The 16,218-nt window shown below is 45.0% G+C and overlaps 1 protein-coding gene across 1 annotated transcript; it reads right to left on the bottom strand.

Moving 5' to 3' along the window:
* Window positions 1-5,591: 5,591 nt before the first annotated feature.
* On the bottom strand, window positions 5,592-12,268 carry LOC134489848 (zinc finger protein 184-like). The gene is made up of 3 exons (XM_063292722.1): window positions 11,167-12,268; window positions 9,798-9,921; window positions 5,592-8,129 (listed from the first exon to the last, which is right to left on the bottom strand). Exons 1-3 carry the CDS (start codon window positions 12,082-12,084, stop codon window positions 6,052-6,054), a joined length of 3,120 nt encoding a protein of 1,039 aa, XP_063148792.1. The 5' UTR covers window positions 12,085-12,268; the 3' UTR covers window positions 5,592-6,051.
* Between the last annotated feature and the right edge of the window lie 3,950 nt (window positions 12,269-16,218).

The following is a 16,218-nucleotide window of genomic DNA, read 5'->3' as shown; positions in this document are numbered from 1 at the left end:
ATCCAAATACAAACACCTTATATTAACTACATAATGCATAGTGCCTGTCTTATATATTTTTACTATAAAGTGGTATAGTTAATTATTTTAGATGGGCGGGGGGGAAGCTGCAGGCCCTTACTTTGTCTTCTGCAGCCCCTGGGGCTCCCTCTGATTGAGACTGTCCCCCTAGTTTTCATTAGTTTCTGAAGTGAGGAGCATACTAAAGCTCTAGAGCAGCGCTTCTCAACCTGGGCAACTTTAAGATGGGTGGACTTCAACTCCCAGAATTCCCCAAATGGATGGGGAATTCTGGGAGTTGAAGTCCACGCATCTTAAAGTTGCCCAAGTTGAAAAGCGCTGCTCTAGTTAACCTGTAAGTCAAGAAAGCCTCCTTTGCACATCTGAGAAACCCAGACATAAAGAAAAAAAATCCAGGCTGGTGTGGCCTGATCCACTCTGCATTTATCAGCTCGCTGTCCTTAAAGACATCAACTGCCTATTCCAGGCAGACTTCAGCCAGCAAACTGTTCCTTGACCATTTCAGAGTCTGGCTCAAAGGTTCTTAGCTAGCTCCCTTCCTCTCCATCTTCCCATTTTGAGCTTTCTTCCAAATCGCACAAGCCACTCCTGCTCTGCTTTGTGGGGCCCCTGCTCGCGGGGCAAAGGGATGCCCTGGAGACCCACCCCAAATCTTTCCTTGATGGGACCAGGGCCCCCCACCTTTTTCTTCTAAATTTCTCCTGTATGCCTTGTCTCCTGGTCCTGGAGGATCGGGGAAGGGGAGGGAAGGGAAGGGGAGGGAGTAAATGGATGAGGGAGGGGAGGGAGTAAATGGATGAGGCAAGGCAGGGCAGGGGCAATGCAGGTCCCTGCAGGAGAGTTGCTACCCGTTTTGCAAAGCCTGCTCAAGGCGGGGACTTCCTTCTCCTCCTCCCGCTGAATCCCCCTCTCGGCGCCTTCCTCTGACTCACCTTCTCCTTGCATTGCAGCCTGTCGACCCCCGGTAGCGCGCCACAGCTGCTCCCAGGCTGCAAAGGGAAAAGGAAAAGGGAAATAAAGAGAAAATAAATCCAGAACTGAGGCTCCCACCAGTAAAAGGGTGGAGGGCTGGGAAGTAGGAAGGAGTCGTGCCTCTTGGCCCCTCTAGCAAAGAGGTCTCGGTATCATTAACCCCTTCGGAGCTGCAGGGGGAAGAGACAAAGCGTCGGGGCGCGTGGATCGGTCGCAGGTGTTTTGGAAGAGAGGGAGGAGGATGGATGGCAAGTGCTGGAAGCAAAGCTCGCCATGCGGGACCACCTTTCCCAAACGCGCGCCCGCCGGATGTGCAGCTCCCGCGAATCCCAGCCAGCACTGGCGATCAGAAATTTGTACGGACTCGGAAATCCGGATCTGGGCTGCAGGAATCCGGACGCCCGCGGGCGGTTCTCTGCCTCGCTGCCCTGGCCCGCCGCCAGCCTCTCGAGCCACGCGGAGAACGAGGCTCGCGGCAGCCCTCGCCGGGGACCCGGCAGGACCCGATTAGGAGCAGAGCGGGGTTCGGGTCAGGCGGCGATTCGGAGCAAACAGTACCTAGGTCAGAGCAGAGCTTTCCCACGACCCCCTTTCCAGAAACTCAGCCACCTTCCGTGAGCGGCTAGCGGAGGAAGCGTCGAGGGCGGGGTTCAGAAACCCACATTGCTTTTCCTGCAGATGCATTAGGGGTATAACAAAATCAAGCGATCAGAGCTTCTGTTAGTAACAGCCCCGGGGTTTAATGCTTCTGTCGCTTTCCCCTATCTAATGGATTTATGAAAAGGGCACGTGTACTTCGTTTGGATAAGGGTCTTGCCTGGGCATAGGCCCACCATCTATCTATCAATTTATATGGCTGCCCATCACACAAAAGTCGTTTTATTTATCAATCAATCAATCAATCAATCACAATGCCCATATCACGTCCGTCTATCTATCTATCTATCTATCTATCTATCTATCTATCTATCTATTTATATGGCTGCCCATCACACAAAAGTCGTTTTATTTATCAATCAATCAATCAATCAATCACAATGCCCATATCATGTCTGTCTGTCTATCTATCTATCTATCTATCTATCTATCTATCTATCTATCTATCTATCTATCTATCTATCTATCTTTATATGGCTGCCCATCACACAAAAATCTATCTATCTCTATCTATCTATCTCTATCTATCTATCTATCTATCTATCTATCTATCTATCTATCTATCTATCTATATCTAACAAGAAAACAACACAAAGCAAAAAAAAAAAGAACAAGGCAGAGATAACAAACACAGTTGGGAACAGAGAAAAAGAAGAAAAAGGGAGCTTCAATCATGCTCGCCAAAGGCCCTTCGAAACACCAGCACGGTGGGGGCCGTTCAAATCTCAGGGGGAACCTCATTCTAAAAAAAAAGTGGGGTTTACACATCAGGCTAAGCCACAATCAAACAACAGGGGCTTAAAGGTTACTGTACAAGGGATTTGTCTAGGGCTTGCCTAATACATGACATCATAAACTAACCCAGTGGGCTGGGTTTAATGCAGTCATCAAGTTAAACATCTTTTCTGTCACAGCCTGGCTAACATCTTAAACAAAATTTCCCTCCCCAAAGCGGAATAGGGTGGCAATCGTATTCACTCAACCAATTTCTCTCTCTTTTTTGTACTTAATTTTTAAGGTGAAACATAACTACTATAATAAGTAAAAGAGATAGCACAAAGAATCAATAATTGTGATTTAAAAGATTGAAGAATGCAAAAGAGAGACTATACTATTAATAAGAAATGAAGTGTCTAGACCGTGCAGAAAATACTGCTCCATCTTCTCATTTTTAAAATAAAAGGGTATCTCAAAAATCAGTCAGGAACGCATCTCTCGAATCGGTTCTTTAAAATATCTTTCCACCTGTACAGTGTAATTCTCTTTTCCAAACCCCAATAAAGCTAGAATTTGGTAATTATCTGGAACCAAAAAAAGAAAAAAAGCCACATCTGAACATGATAAATTAGATAAGAAATCTGATACCAAATTTTTTTTATAAGCATTCTTTGAGGTGCCCATGCATAGCAATGTTTTCTGATGGATCCATTTCTCTCTTGAGCAACTATGAAAAAAACATGGAGTTACCAGAAGTGGGGAGATGATGACAACCCAGTCAAACACGTGATGAACACAGCTTCTTTATGAGGATGGGCTCTTGGGTGAAAGACCTCAGATGGAGGGTCACCTTTCAGTCTTTCACTGAAAATCATTCACAACTGGCCTGAGCCAAGATTGTCCCACAATGACCAAAGAGAGGACATGTTCCAGGCTTCTGGAATGCCAGCAGGCCTCATCGCTATGGGCAACACTCAACAGATGCCACAGTGATGGAACAGAAGTTTCGGCCTTGGAGAAAGGGTAAAAGCAAAATGTGATCAAAGGTACCACACCCAAGTTGTAAAAGGTGGCAACCCAGGAATGGAGTTGAAACCGGCACAGGAAGGAAAATAGAGATTGATCTGCCATCGAGCTGTGGAAACCAAAATAAGCCGTTTGGAGTCTTCAGAAACAGAGCAGCATCTAAGCTGAATTAATTAATTAAAACCAAGAAAAAATCATAAGCAGAATGAAATGTAAAGATCTGAAGGTCTTCTTCAAATCAAGCCATTGGCTGAGATAAAACCAAAGAACTAAGCCAATGGCTGGGAGTGTGGGATCACACACAGCACTATGCCAGGGTTAGTTTAATTCTTGTATGATCGGTAAGCCACAAATGACTGGGTTCACATATCAGACCAAGCCATGAACCATGATCTCTAAATCCCAACTGGGTTTACACAACACACTAAGTCAAAAACAAACCAACCTTATAGCTTGCTGTGTGATGTGAATGCATCTTACAAACTTGAATGCCTGTAAGGACACACAAGGTGACATCTTCATGCAAATAATGTAATTATGATGCATTTGACATCAGTTACACCATATGTATTATTTACATGATAACTTTGTGAGACAAGTGATGTCATGGTTTTTAACACCTATGCTTATAAATGCAGATTTTAAAGAACAAAGAACAATAGAGTTGCCAAATATTCTGGCAACCCCAAGCCATGGTTTCAAGATGACCTTCGGGCTGCATACTTTGCATCCCAATTTCACACTTTTTTTTTAAGGAACGAATTGCATAAGTCTCCATCCCAATGCTCTTCAACCACAGAACTCTGATCAGGGACATGTAAAAGTTACTTTTTATAAACCTTTTTGTAAAAGAGGTAGCCAAGATAGCACCTGCTATGGCAGGAGGTGAACTAACAACCCACATTGTCCTAAAGCTATGGTTTAGTTAACCATCAAAACTACCCTAATGAGTTAATAGCGCTAAAATAGTGTTTTTCAAACTTGGCAACTTTAAAGTGTGTGGACTTCAAACTTCACATTTCATTCTGCTTATGATTTTTTCTTGGTTTTAATTAATTAATTCAGCTTAGATGCTGCTCTGTTGCTGAAGACTCCAAACAGCTTATTTTGGTTTCCGCAGCTCGATGGCAGATCAATCTCTATTTTCCTTCCTGTGCCGTTTCAACTCCATTCCCAAGTCGCCACCTTTCACAACTTGGGTGTGGTACCTTTGGAGGGATTTCTTCCTAATTGTTCATTCCTTGCTGGCTGGCTGGGGCATTCTGGGAATTGAAGTCCACACATCTTAAAGTTGCCAAGTTTGAAAAACACTGCATTAAAAGGTTCCAGAGTTGTGCTCATTGGAAAAAGATCTGAAATATATGAATGATTGTGCAAGATAAACAAGATATTCCAAGATGCTCCAAGCCAAGTGTTGAAGGGTCAGAAAATTTTGAATGTCCTATCCAGGTATTTGGTACTATCATGGCACACTTATAACAAAGAACATCTTGACCGCTAATCAGACTACTAGAAAAACCACCACTAAAAATATATGAAAGATGTTGAGGAAGCCCAGCAAGAAAGCTGAGATAATCCAGCATGTCTATAAAAGAGTTGGAAGGAACTGAATCCAAGAGAAGAGACTCTTTATAGCTCAGGGTTGATCTGTGGATTCCTTGGTGCTCTCTGTGCTTGGTTGTTTGCTTGCAGACGTTTAGTTGCCCAACTCCTCGCCAACAATTAACACCCAGATAAGTAAGATTAACACCAGGATCAACACCAGACAAACAATCAAGCAGTAAACAACAGCCTAATCAAGGAACTACCAAGGAGAGAACAACACCCCACCAGCACTGGCAGGGCAAGCCACGGTATATAAATGTAGCAAGGCCCACTCCCATCTAGCACTGAAGATGTTGCCTAGTTGGACTACGAAATGTCTCCAAGCAAACAACCAGGCTCAGAGAGCACCAAGGACTCCACAGGAGAGAACCCCAACTTCCATTCCATCAAGGATCATCTCAGAGAGTACTCTAGTGTTCTTCAATCTTGGCAACTTTAGGATGGGTGGACTTCAACTCCCAGCATGCCCCAGCCAGCATGCTGAGGTCTCATTCTCTCCTGATTGAATTGTATTTCTTCAAAATAGAACTCACAGCTTCTTTCAGGCCAAGGGCCATATGGAACCTCTCCAAAAACATGGGAAGAGCCAGGGCAACCCCTAAATTGAATTTAATTTTAAAACTTAAATAGATTTATTAAGTACAGTTCATATAATGCCCACCGACATATTCAGTCCCAATCAAAACTAATTTTCCATGACTTTTGGGGGGGGGCGCTGGGGAAGCCCCACTTGGGCTATAGGAAGTGAATATAATTTAGAAATAAATAATTTCTAATTTAGAGCAACATGTTCATGTGGCAATTGACAGAGGACAGTGACCATCTGTGGAAGCATTCAAAAAGATCAAGATGGAGGCTGCAACCATGTGATTGAAGTTCTCTTTTTGATGCGCATCCATACATATATAAAAGGGGCTGAGCTTTGATCCCACAGTCATGGCCATCTCGACATACTCATTCACCAACACCATGGATGCCCTCTGACAGAAGAACAAAATGCAACGTTCAGGAGATGAGTGGACAAAAGTTGAGGTCCACGTGTTCCTCCAGGACCTAGTTAAGCTGTTTGTCACATTCTGAGCATTTCTGTGGGGTTTCCCCAGAGTGGTTTCTCAAAGGGGCAATGAGGTTAGGCCTCCTAATTATGTTTCGCCCACAGTCCAAACACTGGCTTGGTTGAACCTTGGTGTGGACGCTCTGATGCGTCATGAGGTGCGAGCTGTTCCTGAAAGTTTTGCTGCACAGTAAGCACTCAAATGTCTTCTCCTTCACCTGCATTGGTGCACGTTCAAGATCCAAACTCAGGGAATGCCTCTGGGTGCACTCGGAACATTTTGAAACCTTTTCCGTCTGGTCCCGGCACTGCCTGAAACCTTTCCCGCATTCTAAGCACATTGCGACATCTTTCCCCACATGGACTTTCTGATGTCGTGAAAGGACTGAGCTTGAGATGAAGCTTTTCCCACAGACTGAACAGATGTATGGCCTCTGCCCTGTGTGGATCCTCAAGTGCACCAGCAAGTTGGATCTCCTGTCAAACGTTCTTCCGCACTCGGAACACCTGTAGGGTTTTTCTCCTGTGTGAATCCTCTTGTGCAATATGAGATGCGAACTCCACCTGAAACTTTTATCACAATGGGAGCAATTATATGGTCTCTCTCCTGTGTGAGTTCTTTCATGCGATTTAAGATTAGGGGTGTTTCGGAAGCTTTTCCCACATACTAAGCACTTATGTGGCTTTTCTCCAGTATGGATTCTCTCATGAACAATCAGACTCTGCCTCTGGCTGAAGTTTTTCCCACAGTGGGAACATTTATGCGGCTTCTCGCCTGTATGGACTTTCTGGTGCGCAATGCGCTGCAAACTGTTCCTAAAGGTTTTCCCACAGGCTGAGCACTCGAACGGCTTCTCTTTGTGAGTCCGCACGTGGGCCACAAGCTCAGAACTGAGTTCAAAGGTTTTCCCACAGGCGAAGCAGGCCAACGAATCTTCGGCTACGTGAGTCTTCTCGTGTTCAACCAGCTCTGATTTCTGACTGAAGCTTTTTCCACAGTAGGAGCACACAGCCGTGTGGATTCTCTCGTGCGACATGAAGTGTGAGCTCCAGCTGAAACACTTCCCACAGTACAAACATTTATACGGCTTCTCACCGGTGTGGATTCTCTGGTGTACTTTGAGACCTGACCCATTTCTGAAGTTTTTGCCACACACAGAGCATTGGTAAGGTTTCTCGCCCGTGTGGGTTCTCTGGTGTTTTAGAAGATCAGATTTCTGACTGCAGCTTTTCCCACACTCCAAACATGCGTAAGGTCCCTCTCCCACGTGGATCTTCTCGTGAGCGTTACTGCCAAAAGTACTCCCACAGTGGGAACATTTGTGGGGCTTCTGGCCCGTATGGGTCCTCTCACTTTCTCCACAGTGAGAACATTTATACAGTTTCTCACCAACATGGCTCCTCTCATGGGTCACCAGATTTGAACTGTTACTGAAGCTTTGACCACAGTGCCAGCATCTGAACGGCCTCTCTTCTGCATCTGTGCTTTCATTTGTCGTAATCTGCAAGCTCGGATCAACACCTCCCCAACTCCCATTGTTATTTATCCCATTCTCGTCCTCCTGGAGAGCAGGCTCATTGACCCCTTTGCAAACACTTTGGGGTTGAAGTAGCCGATCCACCCGCTTCCCTACATCATTTCCATTCTGCCTCGGTGCTGTGTGTGCTGTGCCGTCATTCTCTTTGAAATCCAGCAAATCACTCTTTATGGTAGCTTCCAAAAACATCCTTAGAGGCTCCATTTTCTCAGAGCTCTTTGACAGAAGGTTCAGCTCGCCACTTGCATTCAGCCACCCAACGCCTGCTAAAAGAAAAAAAGGAAACTGGACATCAACAGGAATGTATTGTGTTAACCTGCTCCCTTTGGATAGCTTGCCTGCTCCCACCAGCAATTTGGTATCCCCCCAAAATGGGTAATCATTGTGCCCAATGATTTTTCCTGCCATTCTGGATATGCCACCACAGGATTCAGCCTTTTGCCCCCAACTATAGGAAGAGTATAGAATGTGGACCTCAATCAATTGCCAGGCACCAAAAACCTTTATGGTTGCGCAGAACAAGGCTTGAATGGGTTGATATTTGGATTATTAAAGTATTGGGTGAGAACCCAAGTTCAAGTGTCCACTATGGCATGAAAATCACTGCATGACTTTCTACCACTCACTTTCAAGCTGGCTTATCTCAGAGGCTCCTCCATACATTCCTTGAATGAAAAACAGAAGATAAAGGGCAGTTGCCCCCGCCCTTTGGAACATCTTGCCCGCAGAAGTGAGGCAGGCGCCTTCACTTCCGACCTTTAGGAGGGCCCTGAAAACCTGGTTCTGCCATCTCGCACAGGGCAGGCAGGTGGGCAACCATCCATGGGGTTGGCTCGCGCCTTAGAGCCCCTCCCACCTGATCAGAATTTTTAACCTCTTGGATTTTATACTTATTTACTGCATTTTATATCTGTAATTGTTTTTATAGATGTTAATTGTTATTATTATAGTCTTGATTTTATTTATTTTATTGTAAACCGCCCAGAGTCCCCCTTTTGGGGGAGATGGGCGGTAGCAAAATTTGAATGATAAGTAAATAAATAAACAGAATGAACAATACATTCTTAGTAGTAATTTAATTACTGCATGAGTATTTATGTGCATGTGCACTGATTTCCTATGGATGTTTTGGAATTACAGTGTTTAATGTGGATCTTTTATGATTGATTACATTATACCGTAGATGTTTTAATTGTTGCAGTGTGAACTGCCATGAGTCAGCTGGGACTTAAAGGCACACAAATTCAGCAAATAAATATATAAATGCCTCACACGCATAGCAAATATTTGCACTTTGTTCTGCCTTTCTGCAGGGAAGAGCCTGGATTATGTATCTCCAACCGCCAGGAACCAAAAGAGATTTCCCCAGCACCAGACTATGAAGCTGTGGACACCGCTGGTCACGACTTCCTTAATCCTGCACTCGAAGACCAGTTTTATTCCTTTCTTCCTCTGCATATGGCTAAACCCTTTATGGACACAGATGGTTCTAAGACAGGAGGCAAATTATAATTATGAATTGGCTTCCAAGCTCTTGCCCTTGTGAGACACAGAGAACATGAGCTGTATTTCAAGAAAGTGGTTTCATGCCCCAGATTTGCACCTGTAGGTTGGACTCTCCTACTTCCCCATGTTCTGCAGAGTTAACCTGCAGGATTTAGTGACCATGGTCTAGACAACAAACTAGGAGATCTGTTGAATAGATCTCGGTCACTAAACCCTGAAGCTCATCCCTGCCCAACAGATACTGGCTGTGAAAGTCTACACCTGTATTGTCATGAGTAAGGATGGCGAGCAGGGGGCTCCCATCCAGACTGTTAAGCACATGCGTAGCACTGAGGAATTGGTGAGCCATTCCAAGAGGTACCGATTGGGACCGCCTTAACCTGCGGGGTTTATATGGCTGGGTTTTTCCCACGCTTGTTCAGTTTGTTAGGATTCCTGTTATGTATTAGCAATAAAACATTAGAGACCAGTTCCCTGTCTCAGAGTGTTTCCTGGGAGTCAGGACAGTATATGTCCCATGTTCCATGTTTGGGATGAGCCTTTCATCTCAGAAACAAGACAGCAATGGGAGTCCAAGACCCTGAACAGTATTCAGTGGGACCTGTACCTGAATTTGAAAAAAAACAAAAACACTGAACCTGACAGGGAGATTTAATTATTTACTATTAAATTTATACGCTGCCCGGCTCTCAGCGGCTTACACAAGTTTCCACTGCCATCACCCTCTGGTTTAACCTTTCCAGCATCTTGGTCCTTCAGTGGTTCTGATGGAGGCTGGTTTGTCTTGGACGCTTTTCCAAAGTCTTTTTCTGACATCTCTGTCACCTGGAAAGATTGGGAGGGATGGTGGGGGGAACAGTTCCAAGTGAATTCATGATGAAATCAAAATGGCAGTGGGTGAATAAGGCATCATTTACTGACTAGAGGGACTTAGTTTCCTGCTCCTCAGTTTATAAAAAAAAAAAGAGGATTTCTGAGCAGCTTACCTGGATTTAAAAACAAACAAACACTGGAACCTGACAGGCTAGCTTGGAAGTCCTTTACTGTATTTATTTACTTGTTATATTTATTTACGTATATTTATTTACTTGCTACATTGCCAGAATCCAAAGACTCCTGTGGTCTAGCACAATAGAACAGTACAGATAAAAAAACAATAAAAATCATGTGTGTGTGTGTGTACACACACTCTCTCTCTCTCTATATATATAAATATATAAAAAAGGGTTTTGGCCGCCCCAAGAGCATCCTCAGGCTAACAGGAATCAGCCATATTATTTTCATTTATTTCAAATGCTTATTTTCAGCTCCCCCTGTGCAGCAAAGTTCAGTAACCTTTCCGGGCACCATGCTGTGATTTCTTATGCAGCTCCTAAAAATAATCATATTAGTAGTTAAAAGGCCAACTCCCATGAAATGTCATCTATTCAACAGGATAGATTATATCTTCAACATATCATTTTTATTTGTATGCTACCTTACTCACGAAGAAATGATATCGATTCTTGCATGATACATAAGATCTCATAGGAGAACACTGAACTCTGATGAGATTTGATCTTGTGAGATTTCATATACAGAATTTTTACTTCATTTGAGGTTTCCAAGGATGCCTTTTAGAATAATCCCAGGTGCCTGGATACCCACAAAGACATTGCTAGTGATGTCTCGTTCCATGGGATTGTCTCCTTGATCCAGTGCAAACATCTTTTTTGTGTGTGCGCCTTAGAGTCGGTCTTGACTCCTGGCAACTACAGGGTCAAGTCCATGCAGATGGCAGCATTTTTTAAACTGGTTTGCTATTGCCTTCTTTTTAGGGCTGAGAGAGAGGGACTGGCTCAAAGCACCCAGCCAGCTTCATGCTTAAGGCAGGACTAGATCTCACAGTCTCCTAGTTTCTATCCCTGCGCCTTTATCCACCACACCAAACTGGCTCTCCCAGTGCAAATACAGTACCTTCACCTGCCATCCTTAAACTGTCCCCTAATCCCTTGTCCTCATCAAAGGAACTGCATCCTAACAGATACAAGTAGCTGGTGAGCAGGCACGTATTTTTTATCATGATTGGGGAGTATCTAATTTATGTTGTGTGGTTATAAACCCCAGAACAGCAATGGTCCAAGTTGCAAACAGCCTCACCTGCTGTGCCCATGCCTGGGTCTCTTGCCCCTTCAAGAGGAACTCTTCTGCCAAGGTCACTGCCTGGGCACATGTTTCTGGGCCATTTCTCCTGAGCCAGTTCTGCGTACCCAGAGGCAAGGCAGCCAGAAACTGTTCCAAGGTCACTAAGTCCAGGATTTGCTCCTTGGTGTGTTTCTCTGGCTTCAACCACTCACGGCAAAGCTCCTGGAGCTGCTGGCAAAAATCCCGAGGTCCTTTAGCCCCCTGGTAGCCCAGGGTCCGAAAACGATGGCATCTTGTCTCCACCCTGATGGCTTCTTCAGCTAGATCTCCAACCTTCTCCTTCCCACCATGGGCAACGTCCAGAAGGGTCTCCCAATCCTGTTGGGTTGTCCCAAGGAGATGAGTCTGGATTTGGGAAATCCACATTTCTTTTGACCACTTGCTGGTATCCATCCCTCCTTGGGAGGACATCCAAGGCAATTTAGGACCACTCCACAGCTTTGGCTCAAGGAACTGTGGAACGTCCCTTCTTACATGAGGATCCTGCAGGGTCTTCAGAAAGTCTTGCAACTGGGCATCCCAATTCTTTGATGGACTTTCCTCTGGCTCTTGTTTTACATTATGGCTTGGGTCTTCCCTGCTCTTTCCAGTGTTTAGAAAATGTGCTCTTCCCTCTCCTGGCTCAGGGTCAACAGAGTCTTGTTCTTCCATTTTTATTTCAGGATCCATATTCTGATGTAGCAGAGACTGAGCAGCCCCTGCCGTAGATGCTTCCTCCCGCAGGGACTGGCCGGCTCTTTCGCTGTCTTTATTCGCAGCGCTCCTTGAAGGATACAGCAGCACTAGGCAACAGACCTGACTCATTCAAATTTATTCACCCATCAAAGCATAAATGCCTTCCACCTTCTTGAAAACGGCACAAGTGCTGTCCACTGAGAAGGAAAAATATTGGACAGAAAATAAGAGAGAAAAGGCACTGGAATCAAAGCTCTGTTTTTCTGGGCACCTTTTCACAAATGCAGTGTTTGTTAAAAGGCTGGCAAGGAGATGAAAATATTTTTTATTTTACTTATTTTACTTATCAAACTTTATCACCGCCCATCTCCCTCCCAAGGAGGGACTCTGGGCGGTTTACAGTAAAATATTGAGTTTATGCTAAGGGAACCAACCTTCTCATTCTTACCACAGTGCTCCCACCAGACACAAGGTCACTTCACTCCTTGGCCTCCTGAATTACCAAACTATGCTCACAAATCAAGGTGATGGGAAAGTCATTCCTGACCTAAGTTATATTTGCACAAAACAGCACGGAAGGATTCTTGGACTGAAGAGTTGCAGTGACTGATTCACGCATAACACTAAACCCTACTGGGGCATTTGCACCACGTACTAAGCCAAACAAACCACATAACATGGTTTAGTGAGAGCGTGAGACCCAGTCAAACAGCCACCTGCAAAAGCCTGCAGTCTAAGTGCAGTTCAGCTGCAAACACTAGACACGGATTACATTAAACCACGGCAAGTTCTGCGTCCTGATTTTGTGCAGGTCAGTCCTCTGTCAAGGCACAGCCGCTTCCTTCCCATTAATTCAACCACAGAAACGTCCCATGTGTGCCAATGTTCATCCACGTAATGTGCACGTGTCCCACATAAAGACTATCCAGCCGGGAGGCCAGGCTGTGCCAAAAATCTGCCAGGGATGCGAACTCTGTACCCCGAAGGAATAAAAGCTCAAAACAAAACGCCACCCGAACAATTGCACTACCTGACGCGGAAGAAATGGGCTCCGATACACACACTGAGTCAGCGTGGCTGAGATCCAGAGGGAGCAAGTATTTTGGCAGCTCAGGCAGAAAATTCTCACAACTCTTCCTCCCCCGCCCCGGGACTAAAGATCTAGAAAGAAAGCATTAAATCCATCGTCTTTGCAGGAGGCAGACAGACCTAAGCGAAGCATCTTCTTTCGTTCTCCCGGACTTATTATAGGAGACCGCAGTAAAAAGCCCTTTGAAAAGATGAAAACAAGCATTATCTGGCAGCGCCGCGGCCCTTCCTCCCGGAGGCTTTTTGGAAGGACCTGGTTTCTGCATCGCGCTCCTTCGGGCCCGCAACCTCCCCGACCTCCCCCAGGCTACAAAATGCAGCAAAATTATTCCCCGTCCAAGAAAAACAGGGAGGAGCCTTTTTTCGGCCACAGGCTTGTGTCGCTCTAGCTTCAGGACTCTATTGCATTAACCCTTCCTGGCAACGTTCCATAGTTGTGGCTGTACCAGGATAGTAAGCCTGCACAAGACAAGGTAGTCCTCGGGTTATGACGGCAATTGCAGTCGTAAAGCATGATGTCATGTGACCACACCACTTAGCGACAGCAATCCAGGCAGTCCCGGTTGCCGTCGTAACCTCAGGACCACACGGGTCGATAAGTGAGGACCTCACGTGGCTGCGATGTGGGAAGAGGCAGGAGTCCCTGGTAAGCAGGTTGGTGGACGGGTGCCACAGAGCATGGGCAGGTGGAAAAGCAGCAGAAGCAGGCACAACTTGTGACACCCTGGCGGCTTCCCCATTAACTTTGCTTGTGGGAAGCTAGCAGAGTACATCGGAAATTGCAACCATGTGACCGCAGCTCTCTGTGATGTCATAATAGCAAGCCAGGCACCGAGTACCTGGATCGTGATCGTTACTGCAGGGATGTTTCAACAGCCAGAACTCTGAGGACCTGTCGTAATTCCCCTTTTTTCAGCACATTGTAGCTTTAAACAGTCGCTGAACGAGTGGTCATAACCCAAGGACGACTTGTAACAACAATTTAAAAATGTATTAAACTTGTAGGCCGCTGAACTCTCAACAGATCTGGGCAGTGTTGTCCGGTCAAAATCGACAAAGCAAAGAAGCTTCTAAAGGGTTTTTTTTTTCATTTTTCCAAAAGCTTTGCTGAAATGTCCTGGTCCCTGCATTGGAGAAATGCTAGTCACAAAGGCCAGCCAAGGTTGCCACAGCCCATTGTGGTCTGCATTTACGATTGAGGATAATATGGACCTGGAAAACTGGGTGAATTCAGTAAACGATGCTTAACCATGGTTTAACACACCTAGTGTGTAAGGATATGCTAGGGCACACACACACACACACACACATCTTCCCAAAATATATGGCCAAGTTAATTTTCACCATAACTGGTTAAATCTTTTAATCTAAAAAAAAAAAAGAACCGAGCTTGTTTAAAACTGCAAGATGGTAATTTCCCCCTCCCCCCCGTTTGGGAATGCAATTTAATACAAATGATGACAAAAAAACTATCCCTTACGGCAGTGTTTTTCAAACTAGGCGGTTTTAGGCCGTGTGGACTTCAACTCCCAGAATTCCCTACCCAGGATGGTCTACGCACTTCCTCTAGCCCCTTTCAGCCCGATCGCAACTGCTCGGCAATTAAAGAGTTAAAGACATAGAGCTGACACTTCTAGAGGGGCCTCGTAGATGGTTGAGGACAGCTTCTTCCTGTTTGCAGCTGAGCCCGCGACTCGCTCCCAGGGAGGGCAGAAGAAGAAAGGGCGGGTAAGTGAACGAGGCGGCGGGTCGTGGGGAACGGTTGCACGTGTCACAGGATCTGGGTTGCAAAAATGAGAGTTAGAGGGTTCTGCGCCTCTCTGCTGCCGTCCAATACGACAAGCCTACTGCCGTCCAAGCGGAAGTCCAGTTTTTGGCAAGCCCAGTACGACAAGCCTTTATTATTATTATTCTTAGTCTATTATTATTACTATTTTGTTGTTATTGTTATTACTATTATTCCTCCTTTTAAAATATATAACTCAAGGCGGCAATTCTTTCTAGCAGGTCCCAGCTAGAATGACCATATCTGAGCTGCCAGTCCAGACGACCAAAACTCCCTCTTTCTTTCCTGCCATCACTTCGTCGTCCAGATCTGGTAGCTCCAGAATCAGCTTGTGCCGAAATGGCAAATTACGGGAATTCGGGGCGGGAAGGAACTACATGCATGGTCAGCTGGTTTCTAAGCAGCCTTGCAGCCCACTTTGTAAAATCTGCTTCTCCGCGGTTCATGTAACGTGGTTGATTTATGAATCCAACTTCCTGGCTTCATAAAACTCCCTGAATTCTGCTTTGCCCTGAGCTGAGATCATGTCACATATGGGGTTGAAGTTGGGTTGGCTTCTTCACGGCTCAGTCCCTCATAAGCAGATAGTCACTCTGAAGTTTTTAAAGTTAAGCCTGTCTTTTTTTTTTTTTTTGCCTGCCACTAGTTTAAAAAAAATCACTGGAAGTCAGGTGGCATACAAATTTGATAGATTTTTTTCTTTTGGTGCCTTTGAGTCAGTGTTGACTCCTGGTGACTGCCTGGACAAGTCCCTGCAGTTTTCTTGGCAAGGTTTTTCGGAAGTGGTTTGCCATTGCCTCCTTCCTAGGGCTGAGAGAGAGGGGCTGGCCCAAGGTTACCCAGCTGGCTTCATGCCCCAGGCAGGACTAGAACTCACAGTCTCCCGGTTTCTAGCCTGGTACCTTAACCACTACACCAGACTGACTCTCTGATTGACAGACAGACAGACAAAAATCTCATGTCCAAAAAGTTTAGAATAGAACAGAACAGAACAGAACAGAACACTTCATTGGCCAAGTATGATTAGACATACAAGGAATTTGACTTTGGTGGAAGAGCTCTCAATATATTTACATAACATCAAAAATAAACAATAGTAAAGTAATAATGTCATTTACTAAAACTATACAATCAAGAAAGAAAAAAAGACTGAAGGAAATAACATTTCCTATTCCAGCTATTAACTAATACACACTTGTATTTAAAGGGAGAATTAAGGGACAATATACTGCATCTGTTGTCTAACATATGTTCACATTTAACATTTTTGCTCACCATGGACATAATTGATTGGGTAATAGCCTTGCTGTGGTTACAGCACCAGTACATAAATTCACAGATTGCTAACCCTAAGCCTAACCCATTTGGCAGGAAAAAAAAACACGAGA

This window comes from Candoia aspera, chromosome 2 (genome assembly GCF_035149785.1).
Source record: "Candoia aspera isolate rCanAsp1 chromosome 2, rCanAsp1.hap2, whole genome shotgun sequence".
NCBI lineage: Eukaryota > Metazoa > Chordata > Lepidosauria > Squamata > Boidae > Candoia > Candoia aspera.
This window is presented reverse-complemented; position numbering and strand designations above follow the sequence as displayed.

Bases quoted from the DNA above. Each gene is read 5' to 3' on its own strand.
- LOC134489848 (XM_063292722.1), bottom strand. From the start codon at position 12,084: ATGAGTCAGGTCTGTTGCCTAGTGCTGCTGTATCCTTCAAGGAGCGCT. The intron at 9,922-11,166 runs CCCCAATCATGA...CAATCTTTCCAG, and splicing joins CACAACATAAATTAGATACT to GTGACAGAGATGTCAGAAAA. The intron at 8,130-9,797 runs GTAAGCCGCTGA...AATAATCCAAAT, and splicing joins TGATGGCAGTGGAAACTTGT to ATCAACCCATTCAAGCCTTG.